At 51.7% G+C, this 22,196-nt stretch overlaps 1 protein-coding gene across 5 annotated transcripts in view; it reads left to right on the top strand.

Annotated features, from left to right (window-relative positions):
- The window catches only part of WSCD1 (WSC domain sialate O sulfotransferase 1), a 47,318-nt gene that overhangs the window by 19,521 nt on the left and 5,601 nt on the right, over window positions 1–22,196 (top strand). For all 5 annotated transcript variants that reach the window (XM_019659868.1, XM_019659865.1, XM_019659866.1 and 2 more), the window contains exons 5-8: window positions 3,952–4,073; window positions 17,441–17,600; window positions 18,650–18,814; window positions 21,551–21,751. In XM_019659868.1, coding sequence (XP_019515413.1) covers window positions 3,952–4,073; window positions 17,441–17,600; window positions 18,650–18,814; window positions 21,551–21,751 — 648 coding nt within the window. The remainder of the gene's footprint in view (window positions 1–3,951; window positions 4,074–17,440; window positions 17,601–18,649; window positions 18,815–21,550; window positions 21,752–22,196) is intronic.

Genomic DNA, 22,196 nt, shown 5'->3' on the forward strand with positions numbered 1-22,196 from the left:
CGGGGAGTGGGGTTAGGGTCTGCCAAAGGTTGCACGAGTTCATAACTGAGGCACATCTTTCCTTGTCCCCTACAGGAGAGAAACCGATCAGGAGGCCTGGGGCCTAGGCCTAGGTATGTCTCAAACATGCTGTGTGGCCTCAGGCAGCTCACTTGCCCTCTCTGGGTTCCAGCCTATTTGGTAAAGTGCAGAGGCAGACGTAGATGTCTAGCAATGGGGTGGACCAGATAACCTGAAAGTTTCCTAGCTATAAAACACCTAGAAATGTTGGATAAAATGGAACAAACATTATTTTAAATGCATCACTGAACTGGCAAGAAAGTAAGGAAATCCCTGGCTCCAGAGACGCAGAGGGAGCTAAACATTACAGTGGTGAAATACGATTTGGAGAAGGGGCTATGCAGCTCTGGGCCCTGGTGGCCACAGGCTGAGGTTTTAGTGTCCACATGGGACAGAGAAGGAGGCTTGGGGCCAGTCAGGAGAGGGAATTAGATTGAAACCTGCATAAAGTGAGATTCAATTTCACCAAAGTATAAATCAATAAAATTTTAGATAAAAGAAAACACCACCTACCAGTTCAGGGAGAAGAAAACTTGTGTGTTTTGACCTGAGCTTCAGGTGGGAGAAAAAAAAAAATCTTCCTAAGAATTTGCAATTGCAGGCCTGCATTTGCATGAGTTTTGAGGTTCAAATTTATACAATCTGTGTGGTCCTGAAAGCATAAAAACTGGCTCTAGGCCACCTGGAGGTGCTGGCAGAGGCAAATACAAAACCTCTCTTGAGAGCTGTGCCACCCACTCAAGTATAGAGTTCCCATAAATACATTCTCACTGAAGATAAGCTTACAATTCAAATACACAACTCGGGAGGAAGTAATCAACCATAAGGGAGAGTCAGCTGAGGCTTCAGACAGCAAAATTGAACCCCTAAGAATTTTCAACAGAAAGTGCTATCAAACAGAGTTAACAGCTGAGGGGGCCCAGCTAGATAGTGTCTGAAACTCAGGTTTGTCCTCATCGTAAGATGAGAAGCCCCAGATCCGCTTAATCTAATTATAAAGGTTCCTTTATAAAGTAAATATGGTTGTGCACATTTGCACGACCATGTGGATGGCCAGGCCATCCTTTTCATGAGCAGGAGGGGCCAGGTTAGGAAGAAGTCAGAGCACGGAAGACCACCCCCCACCACTGGCAAGGGTGGGGCAGTGGGTGATGGAGGCACAGCCCAGCATCCATGGACACAACTGCCTCTGGCTGTGGACCTAGTAGCAAGGCTCCAGGAGAGCTGATGTAGATCAAGAACGGGGCAGGGCTCAAGGAGAAAGGTGTCAGATCAGAAGCTAAGACTGCAGAGGGGTGTCTGGTTTAGCTCTCCTAGCAAGGAATGAGTTCCCCAAGCCATACAGAAGCCCAGCTGTGAGAACTATGGTGAGCTTAAAAGATAACCCTGGCCACTGTCTATGAGGTCAGAGTGATGGGGAGAGTGGTTCAGTGCTCAGACCTGGCCAACAGGCTGCTTAGGTGCTTCTTGTATTCAGACAGGATGTGCTTGGGAACAAGGGCTACCGACTGGGGATGGAGACAGAGGTGTGACCCTGATAACACATTCTTTATGGATTCTCTAGTGAGACCATTAACGCAACAGATAGTCATTGAAACCTACTGTGTGCCAGGCCCTGTCCTGGACCTGTCGAGTCCTGCACTGTCATCTGGGCATCCACATGGGCTTCGTGAGGACCAAACTGCCCCACGCTGGCTTTTTGGATCTTGATTTCCCTGGGTTCAAACAACATTAGCCGCCCTGACCCCTTAACCCTGCCCCCAGCAGGACCAGATCTATATGCAGGCCCTGGGCTGCCCTGCCAGCCCCTCCTGCCTCCTCAGCCACTGACTCCTAGAGATAATTGTTTTGCTTCAGGTTGCCTTTGGTTAAGGGTCAGCTGGCCCAATCATTCGAGCCAGCCTCAGATCTTGGCTAGACCTGATGTGATGGTTAATGTTGAAAACAGTGTGATAGCTGCCCAATAGGACAGGCTGTGGAGCCCGTGCAGTGGACCTTTGCCTGCCTGCTCCCTTCTCAAGTGGATGAGCCAACAGGATCCCTGTCAAGAGGTGACCAGGTGACCGCTTAAATTTCAGCTTCTCACTAACAAGGAACATTCACAAGGAATAAGAGCCATGAATGTGCTTCCTGGGTTGGGATCAGAGGTAAGAACAGAACAGTCTATCAATGGCTTCATCTTGGAGGTGTCCTTTTGCCCTAAGTGGCCCTTGGGCTGTCACCTGGGAAGCAAGGGAGAAAGGTGTGGTTAGACTGTACGAGATGACAGCCTCGTCCCCGAAAGTCACTTGGTGACTTCTAGAGGCAGCCGATGCTGCTATCTCCAGCAGCTCTTGCATTGCTGACCTATTGGCAGGGTATGCTGTGCTCTCACGTGCCCTGTCATAGTCATTTCAGGGTCAGGGCTAGGTGTGGGGAGCACAGTGGTGACCCAGGTGCAGCCCCTCCAGGAGCCGTGTTTTGTACCTCCCTGCGGCCTGGGACTCGCTGAGACACTGATCACCTGGCTCACCTGGTGCCCTACCTGTGTTGCTTACCCTCCCTGCCACGTGCCCCCGTAGCCAGTCTCTCCAGTGTCTGTCCCACCCCAGTGCAGCTGCCTGAGGACCACGGCCCAGCTCCTCTAGCTATTTTGTTCTTTTGGGACTCAGTCATGCCACAGGAAGCAGTTCTGTGAGCCCAGCACAGACGAGCCATCACCCCCTCTTACACCAAAGCCAGGGCAGGAAGGTGGTTGTGGGAGATGCTAGGAGCTGGCACATGGGTTGCTCCTCAAAACAACTCTCGCTGCAGGGCATTACATAGGTGAGGAAATGGAAAGTCTCTTGAATTTGTGACACATCCAAGTTTCAGAAGAAGTTACCGGCAGTGCCAGGACTTGACCCCGGGCCGTTAAGACACGGCCTGGACTTTTTCCCAGCACCCGGCTGCATTCCTTCATCTGTGTCCTAATGGGTTCGTGCCCTGATGTCCAGACCACTGGTGCTGTGGTCAGTCGGATGGGCCTCCAGACCCAGGGTTTGGTACTGCATTGCAGTTTTGCATGGAGAGAGCTTCCTGACCACGGTGCTGGCTGGCGAGAGGGCTTTTGCCGCTGGCCAAGAGCTGTGACAGGCAGAGAGAGCAGGGAGAGATGCTGACCCCAGGAGCCCTGGTGTTCAGAGGAGCATGGGATGAGAACCAGGATGCCATTTAGAGAAACTCAGATCAGTCTGGAAGAAGGATGAGCAGTTTGTGCTGCAACATTCCAGGTCTGTGCAGCACCAAGGAAGCCAGCGAGGGAGCCGGACTTCCCCACCAGAAGGCTGGGAGAACAATGTGGCAAGCGGCTTCCTTTGGAACGCGGGATTGAGGAGGATTCCTGGAATTTGCTGGGAGTTCAGAATCAGCGAGAGAGCGGAACAGTGTGACCTGATGGCACAGGGAGAGAGAACGTGGCAGGATTTCAGATTTCCAAATCTTCTTTCCACACATAGGCGGAGAGGACATAGAACCTTCTAGAATATCATCTTCTTCAGGTCACCTAGTGCAGAATCTGGCACATAACGGATGCACAATCCAGATTTGTTGAAGGAAGGAAGGAAGGTTGGATAGGTGACTGGACCTGTCTCCCAAGAGCTGGTGGGAGAAGTGAGACCCAAATTCAACAGTTTCAGCCAAGTGGCCCCTTGTCAGTGACCCCGGGTGACCAGGGTTCTGGTGCCTGATTTCCCTCAGGATCTTGGCTTGACGACACCCCGTCCAGGGTGGTTCGCTTCCTCTGATTTGACATCTGCCCCCTCCTGAGAACAGTTCCACCCGTTTCAGGATCTAAAGCCACCATTTTCCTTTGTGACAGGCACCAACTACTGTGAGCACCATTTCTCACTGGAAACCCATTTTTCCCCCCAGGGAGGACCGTCACATACCGAGGGTGCTTCAGACTGCCGGAGAACATCACACACGCCTTCCCCGACTCCCTGATACAGGCCAATGTGACAGTGGAGACATGCTCTGGATTTTGTTCCCAGAAAGTAAGACCAATTATAATTCCACAGCCTCACCTTTTAACAATGTAACGTGTGGTGGTCTCAGAGAGGGGCCAGGTGCCCACGCTGGGCTGCAGATGTCTGTCCATCCACTCTCGGAGCCCGGGTGGGGGGGGGGGCAGCAGGCGATGCAGCAGACATGACCGAAGGTGCCCGCAGGGAGTCCGTTGCTAAGGCTGATGGTCCGAGGCTGGGTGGGGAATTGTCAGCAAAGATTGTCAAGTCTGAAAGGATCATGCCTTTCCTGATGTGAGCTCTTGGCACAAGTGTCACATGTTAAATTGACTTGGTTTGGAAGCAAGAAGATGCTGGCTCGAGACTTGGGGGGAGCTGATGGATTCTCTGTTATTTGTGCTGACAGTGTTGGGCCATGAACTTGACTTCTGGGGCCGTAGTCACATGTGTGTACCTTTGGCTCTTCCTGGGCTGAGGAGAGGAGTGTGACTCTGCAAAGGCTGGGCTAGATGCCAGAGGCCACTGTCTCTGTACCCCCATTAACTCTGGGCTTGCAAAAGGCCAGACCAGCGAGAGGGATATGAAGCGAGGCTGGTGAGACTAGCAGGCTGTCCACAGAGCATGGAGGTATGGGGCTGGACTCCAGCTTGCCAGATTGGTCTGGATGCTGCAGCCTAGAAATGGCCCTTGGTGGCAGTAGGCTGTGATTTGGGGTTGCTCCTATATGCTGGGGTTCAGTAGTCTTGATGGGACCATGATACCTGGCAGTGAAACAGAATGGAACAGGAGAGAGGAGGGCGTTGGTGATGATGACAATGGTAGTTAATCAACAGTAGATAACATGATCATTTATTTTGTGCCAGCTACCGTTCTGAGCCCTTTACATGTGTCAATCCATTTAATCCACCTAACAACCCTATGGAATAGGTGCTGTGATTATCTGCAGTTTGCAGGTGAGGAAACTGAGGCAGAGAACTTGGGCATTGTGCCTGAGGTCACACAGCCAGGAAGGAGGTGAGGGAGCCTGGATTTGGACTCAGTGTAGCTCCACAGCCTGCAGGTGGTTTGAAGGGCACAGGAAGCGGGCCTCAGTGAAGGCAGATGTGGTTGAACGTAAAGGAGCACACCCTCCGCGGTGCCCCCGCCCTCTCTGGGAGCTGCCCTCTGTGTGCTCCTGTGTTCTGAGCCCTTTAGAGATGCTTCCCTTGGAAGTGGGTGGAGACAACCTTTCATAAGCACTTCCCTCTTGCACACGTGCAGCCTTTGAAGTGGCTCTCTGGTCTATCCAGGATTTCCGAAGCCACTGCCAAAAACGCTTTGGGCATTGGAATCACGTGGCACAGTGCAGGGAGCCAAGAACAGTTTGTTGATTTCAGATATATGGTCTGGGGACCTCTTCTTCCCCTCTGCCCCTTGTGGAAGCTGAGCCCCCGGTAGAGACAACAGGGACACCTGCTTGTACATGCAAGGGAACAAGCCACTCTCCAGGGCTACCTTCACACCTGCAGCTCAGAGCAGGTCCCTGGAGAGCCCCCGCTGGAATCAGAGGAGCTCAGCTGGGCCAGACCAGGCTACAGGCAAGGCTCCTGTGGTCAGCAGCCAGGGAGGTACCCTCCTGTGTGCTGGGTGTGTGCCAGGCGCCTGACCACCTGTGATCTGCTTTAATCCTCCCAGCACTCCCTGCGGGAGAGTCTCTGATCCCTGCTTGCTGCAGGAGTCGATGTAGGTCCACACACTGGCCACTCTTGACATCACACCCCTGTGCTTTTATGCTGCTCCCTTCCCTCCATGTGACATTGGTGGGGAGGGGACAGGCGGACCCATGCGGCAAGGAGGAGACAGGAGAGAAGAAACAAGAGGACAAGGACAGGAAACAGGCAGCATTACCGCTGTGTGTCTTCAGTGTTTTAAATTATTTTTTAATAGGGAATATGCTCGCATGGAACACAATAAAAAGACATCAAAGGGTACAGAGGGAGAAGTCTTCCTCTCAGCCTGGTGTCTCACCCACCTAGTGTCTGTCCTTCCTTGGAGGCGGTCCATGGTCCTGACTTCCTGCGTCTACTGTCAGCGAGATTTCTACGAATATTCAAGCTGTTGTTCCTTTCCAAGTCATTATTCCGTTATAGACCTACAGGTGGTACTGAGCTACCCACACTACCCTGCACAAGACTCTTTTTTCTTGACACTCTGTCTTAGACATTGCTACATATCGGCCCGGAGAACGCTTTCTCAATCTTTCATTCCATTGCATGGATGTCCTCTCATTTATTTAACCCATCCCCTGCTGTTACACATTTAGCTTGTTTTCAGTCTTTTGCTTTAACACACTGCAGTGACTCTCCTTGTGCGTGAGTCATTTTGTTTCGGTGGATCTGGGAGATAAAATTCCTCGGAGATGTGGGGTCACAGGCTGTGTGTCCTTGTCGTGTTGGTGAACTTTGCCGATTGCCACAGCGATGTTAATTTTCCGCCCCCACCAGCGATGCCTGAGAGGAAAGCGAGGCACCCTGTGGCTCTTTGGGCTTCTTGTAGATAGCCCGGTATTCTGGGGGTGCTTCCTCTTGGGCAGCCCACAAGGGCCCAGAGAATTCTGCCTTGTGGTTACAGACACACAACTCAAAAGATTTAAAACTCTTCAGCTTCTGTTTTCAGCCTTTCTTCTTCATATTAACTGGCACAAATCCACGTGGCTGCAATTTTGCATCAGAGCAGGTGCCAAAGATACCTGCAGACGCCTGGTCTCTTATGCCCTTTAGTAACCTTGTATGTCTCCCATCGTCATGTGTTTCGAGGACAAGTTACATGCTCAGCTGTCCTTAGTGCTGCTGTGAAAGGTTCAGGTCAGAACAGAGAGGAAGGACATCCAGGGCTCTCAGACGTGACCTTTGCTGAGCCTCCCCTGTATTGTCGGTTGGGGCCGGAAGGGTGAGTATTTCCTCAGGTCCCGTTGTTCAGATGCCCAAAAGTTTGCAGCTGTGAGGAGCAGAGTCTTCATTTCCAGCTTCAAAGTTGAAAGCGGGGTCTTGGCAGGACACACATGCTGACACTTACGGAGCGGGAGGTGGGGGTTGCCAGCAGAGCCTAGAGGTCGGGGAGACCTCACCCCCACTCATGAGGTTGACCCCTGGGGAGGGGCTATGACAGAAACCCAGGTGATTCTGACACAGGGCAGGGTAAGGTCAGTGCCTGATGGGAATGCGGGAGGCTTGGAGGCGGGCTTAGGGAGGAGGACTGCAACTTGGAAAAGGCTGGAGCTAGAGGATGTGGGTCAGTGTCAACAGGTAGACAGGGGTGTGAGGAGGGTATCCCAAGACTAGGCAACTGCTGAGGGGGGAGGAAGGTGGTGGGGAGCAGCCCAGTTTGCCCAGAGTGGAGGGCTACAGGTGTGGGGTGGAAGGCGGGATAGGGACAAATTGCAATGGGCCTTGGATGCCTGCCTCAAAGTCCAAACGTTTTCAGTGGGTGAGAGGGAGCTACTGACAGCGTGGCTGGGAGGGGGCGGTATTCCCAGCACGGCACTTCACAGCTGCAGGTAGAATGCTATGCAGGCAGGTGGAGGTGTTCTCTGTGGACCCCTTTGGGAGGCAGCAGTCCTCAGTGCCACCCTCAGAGATGCCTTGGTAAAGCTGCAACAGACATTGGCCTGTGACCTGGCTCTGGAGTTAGGGACTCCAGGGAGGGCAAGGACGATGCCCCAGGTGTCACCCATTCAAGGAAAACCATTATCTACCCAATGGGGTGAGCCTTTGTCTCCCAAGCTGTCCATCCCCCTTCTCCCTGAGCTTGCCCTGTGGATATTGGTGTAACTTGGACTGAAGCCTTCTAGAGGGTCCGCCATCAGCTCTGAGCTCTGCAGCTTCTGGGGGTGGGGAGGAGGGGCTTTGCAGGGACTCTGACTTCACTCTAGAGCAGGGGTCTGCAAACTACAGCTCACGAGCCACATGCGGCTCTTTGGGTATATCCAGTCTCAAAAGTTTGCCGACCCCTGGAAGAGCCAATCCTGTCCCTCACGACAATTTAAAAATTATTCAAGAGCCATAAATATATTTTTACATAATCACCATTATGTGAATGATATCCTTTAAAAATTTTATGAATGAAACTATGATAGTTTTATTTTCATTTTCAATTTTACTTCAGAGCCACGTGTGTGTACCCAAAGAGCCGCATGTGGCTCGCGAGCCGCAGTTTGCTGACCCTTGGCGGCTCTTCCGTCTCAAAAGTTTACCGACCCCTGCTCTAGCGCAAGGTATCTCAACACTACTACTGTTGACATGTCAGGTCAGGTCGCTTTGTTTTAGTATCTCTCTGTGCATTGGAGGAGATTCAGCAGCATCCCTAGCCTCTACCTACAACACGCCAACAGCTTTTCCCCCTTTAGTGGTGACAACCCAGACTGTCCCCCAACAAGGCCAAATGTTCCCTGCAGGACGAAACTCCCCCATCCCTCGTGGAGAGCCACTGGCCTAGAGGGCCAGCTTGACTGTGTTGGCTCAGCAATGCCCACGCATGGCCCACATTCTCCTGGTGAAGTCGTCTTTTCCAACTATGTGTTGAGGATGGAGAAGCAAATTCTGCCCGTGGAGTTGAGGTCTGGTGGATGTGAGGTCAGCTGACCCAGGCCTGCATGACCAGGGACCTGTTTGCAGGAATGGTTTTCTCTCTCCTCTCCTGGATGTTGAGGGTGGGTGAGAGGGGTAAATCCAGGGATGTCTGGCTATACACTCTACTCCTGTGTGAAATGCCAGGCACTTCCTCCCCGGGAAAGCCAGTAGCCGCGAGGCTGCAGGGCCATCCCAGTGGCAGCTTCATCCTGTCCTAATTTGGCTGAAAGACTAGCTCAGATGTTCTATGATGTAGGAATGGTTACATTAAGCCGCGGCCGTACAGTGGATTATAATACAGCCATTGAAAATGTTTTCAAAGACTTTTATGATGGAAAATGCTCACAGCAGAATGTTAAATGGGGCAGAGCTAAATCTGGGGGAGGGGGCTAGGGGCTTCATTAGGGCTGGCTGGCCAGTGGGGCCAGGAGCAGCAGATGGGAGAGGTGGGGCTTGGACACAGGAAAAGAGGGGGAGCCCTCCTTGCAGTGCCCCAGTTTAGAGCACCATCTGGGGGTTTATTTGCAGCCCCAGATAAAAATCTCTATTGTTTTTTGCTAGTTAGTTGCAATGGATTTGGGGAGCTCCAAGAGTATAGTTTGACAGGAAAAGAACATTTGGGGGAATATCAGCATCTTAATGATCCGACTCTCTGCCAGCAAGAGGGACTTGACCAGCGTAATGTGTTTTTAAACACAGTAAAATGATCTCGTCTAGTTTTCTGTGATTGTGTTGGAGATGGAAGGAAACCTGCTCATTCTCAGCACTCCAGATCTTAGCGCCTCCTTCATTTGGACAGAGGTGAGAATAAGGAGCTGGCGGGGGGAGCTTAGATATTTGCATTGCTACCGATTCAGATCTGGGATAATGAATTTTGGAGCCCGACATTTGTGCGTAAGCAGATAGACCATTTGGGGGAGTGTGCATCTGTTCCCACAGTGGGGCTGATCAGTGAACTCTAACACCATCTGCAAATAGGCTGCTAACACGGGGAGCTTCACCAGCTATCGCGCCTTGTAACCCGAGGTTTGTTCTGCCAGCCACTGCTGGTGTTTCTACTGAGAAAGGAATCAGAGGGACATGACGAGGGAGAGAGATGTTATCTTTCTTGCCCCCTTTTATTCTTCATATAGACTATTAATCTCCTGGAGGTTTTCCCATTGACATTTCTTCTAGGGTTTTTCTCTTTGGCCACTTAACGGTGGCACTAACCCAGCTGCCTGTGAAATGGAAAGGCACGTGCTAATGTAGAGCTTGTTTATACTCTGCTGGGCAGCCGCCCTGGCTAGGTCCACCTGGATCCCAATAGACCCAGTCTATCCTGGTGGGCTCGTTGGCTCCATGGGGCATGTGATCGCACATCACTGCCCAGGATGGGTCCATAAGAGTCTGGGTTTTGTGAATTGCTACCTTGATATTAAGAATTTTTCCTTTTGCCCAAATGCTCTATAGCCATTCTAATAGGTGACTGACAGTGTGTGGCTTTGGGTCTCTTATAAAAATTCTGTAGTAAACCTGTCAGTGTTATACTGTGTGTGTCTTTAAAGAACTTTGATAGTTTTCTTTCAGGGGTGGGGGGCTTACACAGGATTTATTTTAGAAATTTTTGAAAATTTGGAAATGTAAAAGTAAAATGAAACCTCAATGGTAACTTTGCCACATGAGAAAAAGACAACTGATAACTGATAACATTTTGCACACTTGGGTCTTTTATTCGAGATATATATACATATATAAATATATATATATATATTTATATATGTATATATGGCATCTGTTTTTAATAAATTGAATCTTTCCTTCCATTGTTCCCTTTTGTCATTTAATATGTCAGGAACTTTTCTTCTGCACTGCCATGCCCTTCGTGGCTACAAGGCATTTGATCCTCTGCTATCGGACATTTAGGCTGGTTTTTGTTTTGTTTTGTTGCTCTTTTGAACAGGACTGCCACGCATGCACCAATATCCTTGTAGGTAAACCTTTGAGCACGTTCATGATTATTTCCTTGGGTTATATGATCAACTATGGAATTGCTGGGGCAAAGGCTATGTCCCTTTCCTATGTGCACTTGTAAAACTTCTGGTACATTTTGAGAAGTGAGTGGCACAGCCTCATCATTCTGAAGATGGTAGGAAGGCGGCTTTAGAGCCGCAGTGACCTGGGGGCACAGCCCTGCTTTGCTACTCTGTTGCTTTATGATCCTGGCCAAATCATGCAGCCCTGAGCCTCAGGGTCCTCATGTGCTAGGATGGGCGGAGATGCCTCACCAGATTGTGAGCAGGACTCGGTGACTCTGTGGGTGTGAAAGAGTTCTCTGATTGGGTGACTCTAGAGTAGCAAGTATTGCAGGTGAGGGTGATGATGATTGTTATTCAGCTTTTCCTGAAAGCTGGTGTTTGAGAAACTGCCTAAGGTGAGGGGCTGGTCCTTTTCCCAAGTCGGCAGAAATCCAGGCCACTGGGATCCCGAGGGTTTGGCGGTCCTGAACCACGCAGTGTTTACTGGACTCTTCTTCCCGATGTAGGTTTGGCTTTGACAGGGAGGATGTTACGTGGAGTGGAGTTAGTGGGTCTGCTGTTTCGGGGCTCAAAGTCTGCAGAGAGCCATTGCACAAGGGGACATCCCAGAGATGCCCCTGGAGACTAACATCTGCCCCACGCAATCTTGTGGCCGCACCTTTGAGGCTGCACACACGCAAGGGGGCTGTAGGTCAGCGCTTCCCAGGGAGAAGCCTCTGCCCCCGCCCCATGCATGCCTTGAGTCTCCCCTGGACTCGAACCAACCAAGTTGCTGAGTGTCTCCTCTCTGACAGGCACCTCACGAGTATTTCATTCCGTCCTCAAGCCTCCCTTACAGGTGCAGACATCAAGATTCCACCCATCTTAACTTCATCTCATACGCGCGGACTCCAAAGCCTAGAATCACTAAGCTATGCTCCTTGTACTGATGAGAAAGCCGAGGCTCTAAGATGCTCAGTAGCTTGTCGACACCGTGAAGCCTGTCAGGTTCCACCATGCCTTGTTCTGGTTCCACCTCCCCGTAGCTGCCTCCCCAAACCGCACAGCCCCCCCACTCTGCAGTCAGACCGCAGGGGCATCGGGTGGGAGGAAACAGGCTCCCAGCCACAGCGTCAGCAGATGGATTTTCATTCAACCTGACATTTGCCCAAAAGCCCCCATCCCCGCAGTCACCTTTGTGGGCGTTTCCATTCCTTTTTGTGTCTTGAATGTCAGACCTGCCTCTGGAGTGATGAGAATGACCCTGAAGGTAAAGACGAGTCAAAACTAACCTCCTTGCTAGTTTGCAGATTTCATCAGAAATCCATCACGTTCATGCGTTTGCCTCCAAGGAGTAGAGTGTGGGGTGTGGCAAAGCCCTGGCCTGGAGTCCAGGAGGCTGGCTTCTGTTCCCACTCCCCATGGAGGTCTGAGGTCTCGGGCTGCTCGCTGCCTGCCTCCGAGCCTCCGTTTTCCCTTTTGAAACCTGAAGTTCGGATCTCTGAAATTTCTACAATTCTGCGTAAGCCTGGAGATCCTGAGGAAGGTGCTCAAAGAGAATGAAGATGGAGGAAATGAGACCGGATGGGCCAGTTTGGTGAAGGGGTCCTTCTGGGGGCCTCACTCCTTGCCTGATGGAATGTCCACTCCTTCACCCGTTGGTCATGACCCAGCCTTTGCATGTGGATCCCCGCCACCTGGAGAGCCCAGCCCTGGCTGTGTCACAACCTGGCTCCAGGCTGGACGCCCACTCAAACTGTGGCCCCAGCCCTAGCCCAGCCCCAGCCCAGCCCGAGCCCCTCCTGGACTCAGACCGGAGATGCAGTGTCAGGATTAGGATGTGTATCCACCCTGCCCTCCGACACAGGCTGAGCCAGCTCCCTCTTTAACCCCTCATTTATTTGATTGAAACAATCCCACATCTGTGTTCTTGCTTCGTTTTCCTGCCTTGCTTTCTCTAATCATTTTCTCCTCTTTCTCTCTGCTCTCACCGAAGCTTCGGGTGGGGGAGGGGGAGCGGGGAAGTTGGCAGAGAGATAAGATTCATCAATATTTAATTTTTATGGAAATCATGTCCTAGAAATCCCCAAGGGGCTGAAAATTGTTCTGTGTTTTCAGAATCCAGTCATGTTGCTGAAGCGGTTATGTTGTAAATAAAACTACATTATTGTCTGCAGCTCTCCTGTCGCTCTGCAAACACCTGGAAACTTGATGGTTTAATCCACTCAGGGAAGCAAAAAGGTTTGGGTCACTGGTAGGGGCAGCCGGTCCCCAGCCCTGGCATGTAGGACCAACTGGCCACGAGGCATCACGTCAGCAGCGCTGCTACAGCTGGGAAGGGAGACAGAGCCAGCTTCCTTGAGCAGAGCTACCATGCTGGTGAAATCTCAGAACAAGAATCCCAGGACTGCAGAGCCCCCTGGGGTCCCTGACGTTGGGGAGGTTTTGCTTAAATGCAGCAGCTTTCTTTTCCTCCTTCATGCCCAGGGTGAAAATGACCAACAGAAGGCTCATGCCCGAGTCCATTACCCACAACTCTTGGGGGAGCTGGGATCTGAAAAGGACATTCATTCAGTCCTTTATTCATTTATTCATTGGTTTGTCCATCAAACATTCATTAAGTAGCCGCCATTTTCTAGAGAGTGCAACAAAGTTCATTGGACATACAGAAACCCCTGTTTACATTCTCGTGGATGGAGACAATAAACAGGTCAGTAGGTAAAATAGTTCGTATGCTGAATGGTGACAAGTTATTTGGAGGAAACTGAAGCAGGGCCTTAGGTATTTACCCATGAGAAATGAAAATGTTTATCAACTTGTACGAGAATGTTCCTAGCAGCTTTATTCGTAATTGGTAAAAACCGGAAACAGCCCAGGTGTCCATCAAGTGGGTGAATCAATAAACTGGTACATCCACACATGGAATAATACTCGGCGATAAAAAGGAACAGTCCAGTGACAGAAGAAACGTGGGTGGATTTAGCAAATATGTTTCTGAATGAAAGAAAGCAGACACAAAAATAGGCACTGGACGATTCTATTTACAGGACATTCTAGAATAGATGAACGAATCTGTGGTGATAGAAATCAGAACAGCAGTTGCTTTGAGGCAGGAAGGGCTGACTAGGAAGGGATGGAGGAAACTCTGGTGTGGGGAAATGCTGTGCATCTTAATGTGTGTTCATCAAGCCTGACTGAACGGCACACTTACAGCCAGAGCATTTCATCGCGGTAAGTTACACCTCAGTGAAGCAAAATTAGCACAGCTTGGGAATAGGGCATATCCGTGATGGCGGGAGGGGTGTTGTAACTTGAAATGGGATGGCCAAAGAAGGCCTCACGGAGAAGGTGCCTGGAAGAAAGTGAGGAGGAAAAGCCTTGCGGGTGTCTGGGGGAAGAACATTCCAGGCAGAGAGAACAGGAAGTGCAAAGGCCCTGAGGTGGGTATGTGACTACACACTGGCCAAGGACCAGTAAGAAAGCTACTGTATTAGTTTACTAGGGCTGCTGTCACAAAGTGCTACAGCGTGCTGGGGGGGCTTAAACAACAGAAATTTATTCTCTTACAGTTCTGGAGGCCAGAAGTCTGAGATCAAGGTGTTGACAGGGTTGATTTCTTCTGGGGCCTGTCACTTTGGCTTGAATAGGCTGCCTTCTCCCTCAGTCTTCACATGGTCATCCATTGGCCTGTGTGTGTTTGTGTTCTAATCCCTTCTTCTAATAATGTGAGATTAGATTGGGGTCCACCTATCTAATGGCCCATTTTAACTTAATTACCTTTTTAAAGACCCTAGCTCCAAATGCAGTCACGTTCTGAGGTTCAGCAGTTAGGACTTCAGCATATGAAATTTGGGGGACACAGTTCAGTCCATGACAGCCTGTGTGAACAGAAGTGCCTGGGACACAGACAGATGCCCGCGGACTCTCCCCATTGCCGCCGTGGGTGCCCAAATTGCTCGTTGCCAATGCTTGCTGTGATGAAGGCATTGATCTGGGATGAGGGCTTTGTGGGGAAGGATGGACGGTGACGGTAGAGGCCTGAGGTTGCACTTCCTGTGATGGCTTGTCACTAACTCACTTCAGCAGAACTTGCTTCCAGGAAGCCAGAGGTGTTCTAATTGAGGGTCAGGAATGGCCTGGGGGCCCCAAGTGGGTGGAGTCTAGCCAGACGTACTGATGGGGTTTGTCCGCCTTTGCTCACTCGCTGCCATGTCCAGTCGCCTCGGCTCTGCACTGTGATGGTGACCCTGGCCACTAGTGCTGGATGTCACTGCAGCTGACATTGAGGGCAGCAGTGGCTGGTTCCAGGATTAGGGCCCCATTGTGGCCACTGAGTCTTCAAAGCAATTATTTTCTTTAAGTGCCTGATCAAGACTGAGACCACAAGTGCTAACTGGGGGAGGGGCTTCTGACCTTTGTTTGATCCTGAGATTTTGGGGCCTTGGAGGGGGAGCCAAAGTGAGGAATTTTAGGAAACAAATTCTGGGTACCCTGAGCTTCAGGTGGGTGGTCTGCATCCCCCTCTGATATAATCAAAGAGATAAGAATAGGGGAGCACCTACTATGTGCTAGGCACTGGGCTGGGTCCGTGTCATGCGTTATCCTCCCTTGATTCTCCCAACACTCTGTGGGGTGGACATTATTACTCCCATGTTTCAGATGAGAAAATCGAGGCTCAGAGAGGGCAGTGACTTGCCCAAGGTCACACAGATATTGAACTATGACACTGCAACTTGTGCCCAGGTCTTTTGGTGCTTTATCTACTACATGGTGCTTCCTCCCTGGTCCCTCTGACACAAGGCCCATGGAAACTTACAGTGACTGCCCATGCCCATCATCTAGCCTCATCTCAAACCTCTCCCAGGAAAGGTCTGGGGATGGATGTCCTAGCGTCACTGCCATCAGGCTGGACCAGGGGAAACTAGTGAGAGGGCTGGAGAGAAATGAGATCCTCAGACTGTTCCAGGCAGGCTGGCTCATAGAATGTGCCCATTTTACAGATGGAAAAACGAAGGTTCCAAAAGGAGAAGTGACTTGCTTATGCCCCTGAGAATATTTAAGAGTTTTTCCAATGCAAAAGGGAGCTCTGAGCTCTAGAGGCAGAGTGCAGCAACATTGTGTGTGTGTGCGCCTGTGTGTGTGTAGGTGTGTGTATTGTGTGAGTAGTGCAAGCATCCTCCCTCCTGTCCCCCTGTGGCAGCTCAGCTCTGCAAGAGACATGTGGGCCTGAGCCCTGGTCAAGTCCTGGCAGAGGCGAAGCTGCCCCTCAGCCTTGAAGAAAGACGAGGAAGGCGGGGAGAGGCTTTCATGGCGGCTGCCAGGCATCTAGGAGAGAATCTAGCCTGTGCTTACAGGAGCAGCCCTACCTGGGGGAGCACCCAGCAGCCTCTCTTCCCCTCCCTCCTAAAGTCTCCCCCCTCCCCTGACTGTGACACCACCTCTATTGTCTTTCCAGAGATCCCCGGCTTTGCCAAGCCACGCTCAGAAAATGCCATTTATTTATTTATTTATTATTTATTTATGAGATTTTGCTGTGGGCAAAAAATAAAGAGGTTTGTGTGGCGATTCCCTTGGCAGTGAGACGTTTTCTCCGCCCACGGCCTCCCTCCTGCGCACACACTCCTCTACGCCTCTCCTCTCTCCATGCTCCAGGAGGCTCTATCTCCGGTGTGCAAGACGCAGGGAGGGGCAGAGAGGAAATGGGGCCAGGCATCCTATCTGGTGCCTGGTGCATAGTAGATGCTCAAAAAATATGTGGGCGAGAGGCGTGTGGAGGAATTTTTAAGCAAGCGCTGCTGATGCCCAGAGGGTGAGGAGGCCAAGGGTGGCCCTGTCCCCTGTGAGAGCTCCTACCGTCCGCCGGGCCCAGCGCGGGGCAGTTAGGATCCTTCTCATCTAGTTCTCACAACAAACATACAAGGTGGATCATATTACCTTTGTTCAATGGTGAAATTCAGAGAGGTTCAGCACCTTGCCCAAGGTTACCCAGTCTGTGAACCCAGATTCACATCCAGGCCTTCCACGCAACAGTGCCCCAGCTCTCTCCACCATATGGTGCAGCCTCCTCAGGGGAAAAACTGTAAGAGACTGCCAGGAGTGGTCGCTGGCAGGGTCCTTCCGTTCTCAGGAAGCACCCATTGGGCTGGGTGCCTTGGAAGATGGACGTCTGTTCTCGCCTACCTCCTGTCTCATAGGGATGATTGCGTGGGCATCTGTCCTTGGCACTAAACTCCACCCTGCAGTGGACTTCGAGCATAAGGCTTGGGTTGGGTCTCTTTCCAGGGAGGGCCAGTGAGCATTCCAGACGTCACTTGGGGCTCGCAGTCTGTTGGTTAGAGATGTGACACGTCGAGCCCCAAGCTGCCCTGTGTGGGCTATCTGACCCTTTCTGACCCATGCGCACGTTTGCTCATGCGGCTCCCACGGCCTGGAGTGCCCGTTCCGCCCCAGCACGCCTGACAACCTCCTAGACATCTGGAAAGTTCAGTTCCAGGCCCTGCTCCCTGCCTTCCATCCCTGGTTCACCCCTCTGTCATAGCACTGCGCACACTGTGCTGTGACTATTGACTTGTCACCGGCCGGCTGTGAGCTACTGGAGGGCAGCAGTCACATCTCATTGAACTTTGTCTTTCTGGGCTGGGCACAGAGCCCAACACTGGAAGGTTGGACGGTCATCCCTGTTGATCCCCTGCAGCTGGCAGCACATCCACGTGTTCACCCCGGCACCTGAGCTGCTGGAGGCATGGCCCTTGCATTCAACTGAGAGGCTTCTCTTCCTTTCCTTGCCTGGCAGGAGTTCCCCTTGGCCATCCTCAGGGGCTGGGAGTGCTACTGTGCTTACCCCACCCCCCAGTTCAACCTGCGGGATGCTGTGGACAGCTCGCTGTGTGGCCAGGACCCTGAGGTGCAGAGGCTGGCAGAGTACTGCAAGGTCTACCAGACACCCGTGCAAGGTGAGGCCCCGCCCCAGAGGTAGGCAAAGCACGCAGGCCCCTCCTCCCTGTGCCTGCCACTTGTGGCATTTGCTCGGGGGCTTTGGAGATACCGGCCATGGCTGAGCATGAAGTCCCAGGTGGGAAGGGCATCTGTGTAAAAACCCTGGCATCGTGGTGGGTGGTCCCACCTTGGGATAATGGGAAGGGGGAGGTCTCGGCCATCCCTGGAGGCTGACTGTAAGAAGCAGGGCTCAGTTTGAAGAGCACCTGACCTTTACCTGAGCCTCTCTGGGGATGAAGGTGGTTTGAGGAAGAAAGGAAGAGAAGAGAGGCAGGGCCCAGAGAGAGAGAGAGAGAGAGAGAGAGAGGGAGAGCAATTGCAAGGTGGTGGCATTGGGTGGCATGGGAGCTCAGTGGCCACAGGGGCCTCCAAGGCCTCAGAGGCCCCCGCAAGCCAGCCCAGGACCTGGGACCCGTAAGGATCCTGGGCTGTGCCCAGGCGCGGGCATCTTCCTTGTGTGAGCACCTTTACCAAGCACCTACTGTGATCCAGCATGGCCCAGGAACTTTGGGGTTTTCACTTGATGATGTCATGTGCTCCTTGCAGCCCTAGAGGGATGGAAGACGAGGCACAGAGGCTACTGGCCTGAAATTAGTCTAGCCCTGGTTCATTGTTGGCTGTACGTGGGTGTGTGGCATTGGCCGTCCCAGGCACAACCCCCCACCACCTTCCCTGCAGAATCTGGAGTTATCTGTGCTGTGCTGGGAGCTGGGGTTTGGCTGTGGCCATGCAGACAAAGAGGGGGCAGAGGGTTGGCAGGATGCTGATTTGCACCCCACTCCTGCACGGGTCTTTGGAGGCCTTGTCGTCACTGGGGCTTTCCCTGGCCAGCCGCAGAGCTGTGTGGCCATGGTGCAGGTAGTAAGCCCCTTCCTCTTGGAGGGCCTCAGTTTGCCCTTCTGTTAAGTGGGAGTCTTGGATCAACAATCCCTGTCTAAAGGAGTGCAGCGGTGAGTCTGAGTCCCAGTGGGGGTGAGTGACTCTGACACAACTTCTGGACTTTCAGACACGCGGTGCACGGACAGGAGGTTCCTGCCCACCAAATCCAAAGTGTTTGTGGCTTTGTCGAGCTTCCCGGGAGCCGGGAATACCTGGGCACGACACCTCATTGAGCACGCCACTGGTTTCTATACAGGGAGCTACTACTTTGACGGAACTCTGTACAACAAAGGTAAGTAAAGGCTGCGGGGGGCAGGGACAGGCACCTCCTGTGGCCAGATTTTTCCCTCAGAGCACTGGAGCAGTGCTTCTCACACTTGGGTGTGTATCAGAATCTCCCAGAGGGCTTGTTAAATTCAACACAGAATCCTGGGCTGAACCCCCTGAGAGTCAGATTCATTTGATCTGAGGGGGAGACCAGGAATTGCCATTTTTAACAAGCTCCCAGGTGATGCTGAGGCAGCCAACCCTAGGACCACACTTGGAGTGAGAATTGATGAGACCTGTGCTGGATTCAAAGGGAAAACCTAACAGCTTGGATTCCCTGTCTAGAAACCTTTCTTAAATTTTCCATAATTTTCAGAACCCTCGATAATTAGGTGAGACTGACTTCATCTACTCATTCCTCTTTTTTTTTTTTAAAGCAAGGGATAGCTGATCAAAGTGCTGTTTTTAAAAAATAGATCCAAAAATCTTCAAGAGTTTTGTGATTTCTAATCTTGCCCTGGTAGAAATAAGAAACGTCGTTATGCCAAGTAAATGAACTTAAATGGCTTGAGCCTGTGCACTGTTTAGGAACTAAGAACCTCAGATAAGTTAGGAGGGAACTAAATTTGGTGAAATATATTTCTCTATTGTCAAGTGCTACAACGCTTTCTCTGGGTTTCTTAACTAGAGTTTGATTTAGGAAAAGAGAATATTATCAGTAACATCCTAGAGAAAACAGTAATTCCAGAGCTTGATGGTGAGTTCTGGAATCACCCACAGCAATTCTGGTCTGGTTGGGAAAAAGCCAAGGTTGCCCATGTAACCCAGCCCCCTTGTCCTTGAGAGCCTTGAGCGTTACAGGCACCTACAGGTAAAGTGGCCAAAGGAGCCACATGGTCCTCCCACTCTGGCCTAGTCCCCTGGGAAACCACCCACTGTACTCAGGCTGCATTTACCTACCTTGTTCATCTGGAAGTCATTTACCGTATTCACACAGCTGGCTCTTTTGGTCTACAAATGGCTAAGTGGCCCAATGGCTCAAATAGCCATATATAAGGGTTGGATTGACACAGCTTCAAAATGCCTTTAGAGATTGCAGTGCATTTTTGAGCCTTACAGACTGGTTAGATGAAACCGCTGGCCTCAGTGCACTTACAGAGCAATGATACACACAGGTGCGAAATTTGCAATGCAGCCCCAATGCCAATATGCCAAACCTGTCATGGGTGAACGTGGCCAGAGTTGTAAGGAAAAGTGGCCACTGGTGAAATAGGCTGAAGATGTATGAAAGTCACCCTGAGTCTCAAGGTGTCAAAGATTGAATCTCACGTTTACTCAGCCCATGGTTTGACTCCTCTTTTCCTGGAAACTCCCAGCTACTTGACAATGCATCCAAGCAAAGAGTTTTGGTATCTGACCATGGTGGAGATGAGTTTGAAACGTGTTGAGTTTCACTAAGGAACCCAGATTACCAGATTCAAAGAAGACTTGCAAATTTCCAGGCATTTATAGATACAAATGCTTCCCAGCCATTCATGAAAGAGGGGTGGGGGAACTCGTTTATGTTTTGAAGAGCACAAGGTAAGCTCACGCACATTTATGGAGCTGGCTGGCATGAGCTACACTGAGATGTGGTCAGGAGACTAGGTTCAGGGGACATCTTTCCAAGAAGTCTTCTGTGACATTCCCCTACACCCTCTAACCAGTCCTCCCTACTGTTTCTTCCCGTAGCTGCTATGCTGTCCCGTATACTTGGGCTGTTTCCCTACCAGTGTATAAGCTTACAAACAGGGTCTGAGTGCTTGACCCCCGACATGAAAAGTCCAACCCAGAATGTTGATAAATACGTGACTGTGTATGGACTGGTAGCATCTGGCCTTCTCAGCCAGAAGTCATCCGGGCTGTAGTCCCCAGTAGTGACCCACGACGCCCAGGAAGAAGGCAGGCCCCCAGCCCAGAAAGGTTGGTCAATGAGAACAAGGCTCTGTTCGTAGAAACTGGTCCCTGGGTTCTGCAGGGCTGGCTCCAATATTGTGGATGAGACCTGGCCATACCCGTTCTAGGGCCCCAGGTGGAGCGTGCCCATGGATGCACGGCTGGGGCCCTGTTATAGGACCATGGCATGAAGTCAGAGGGAGGGGCAACAGCTGCTTACAGCCCTTGAGCATGATGATGGAAACTCTACCTCCACTGTGTGGCGGTGGGTGGAAGCTGGGGTCCTCACAGGGACACACACAGCCATGTGGAGAGAGCCCTGGCTCCATTGCCATGGCGCTGGGTGACCTTGGGCAAGTCACACACCCACGCTGAGCTTCAGTCTCTTCACGCAGCTATGCCTATGGCTATAGTTGACTCACAGGGGTATTTGTAATATTCTTGTGAAATTACCAAGAAAATGCCCAAACGTATGCATCTTTATTGTCTAGAGACAGGGTCTGGTCAGGCCGTCTGCCTCCTGGCTCCTGGGGTCTGCAGGAGGTGCCTGATTGCCTTTCTCTTGCCAATGCCATCTTTCCCTACTCTGAGACACCTCCAGCTCTCACTTTCTCTTGGGCAAGGTTAGTCCTTTAGAGGCTGCTCCTGTCAACCGTCGGTAGGTCCCCCAGGGCCCTCTGCTATGGCATCCACAGGCCTCTCTTGTGCCCCTGTTGTCGGCTTTCCCTCAGGGATGCAGGTTAGCATTCATATCCGTCTGCGGCCATAGCAGTGGGGGCTCCGCCATGCCTTCCTCCAAAGTGGCCCCTCCTTTCTTCCCGGGCAGGGTTTAAGGGTGAGAAGGACCACTGGCGGAGCCGGCGCACCATCTGCGTGAAGACCCATGAGAGTGGCAGGAGGGAGATTGAGATGTTCGACTCCGCCATTCTGCTGATCCGGAACCCATACAGGTCGCTGGTGGCTGAATTCAACAGGAAGTGCGCTGGGCACCTGGGCTATGCAGCTGACCGCAACTGGAAGAGCAAAGGTACAGGAGGGGCCAGCGGGCGGGGGGCTCGCCACAACCTGATTTGTGGACTCAGTCTGCTGACGCGTCCTTACTGAAGTCCTACTGTGTGCCAGGCACTGGGCAAGGCACCAGGGACCCAGGGAAGGGGGTCGTGATCTCTGCCCTCAAGGCACACAGTCTAGCCTTTGGGAAATGAATTACAGAGGTACAAGTCAGGGTGGTGAGCGATATAAAATGAAGCCATCAGAAATAAAGCCACATCCAGCAGGGCAGGTGGCGTGACGAGACGTGGGGCTCTAGGCCAGGCAGGCGGTGCTCCTGCCTCTGCATGTCCTCCCTTTTCCCCATCACCCTCCCCCTAGACCAGCCTCCCCACCCAGCCACTCCTGTCCCCCTTGCTGACTGCCCTTTTGGATGCAGGCCAACTGAGCTCTGATTCCTCCTCCGCCTCTTTCCAGCCCAG

This window comes from Hipposideros armiger, unplaced genomic scaffold, assembly GCF_001890085.2.
Source record: "Hipposideros armiger isolate ML-2016 unplaced genomic scaffold, ASM189008v1 scaffold_304, whole genome shotgun sequence".
In the NCBI taxonomy this organism is placed as follows: Eukaryota; Metazoa; Chordata; class Mammalia; order Chiroptera; family Hipposideridae; genus Hipposideros; species Hipposideros armiger.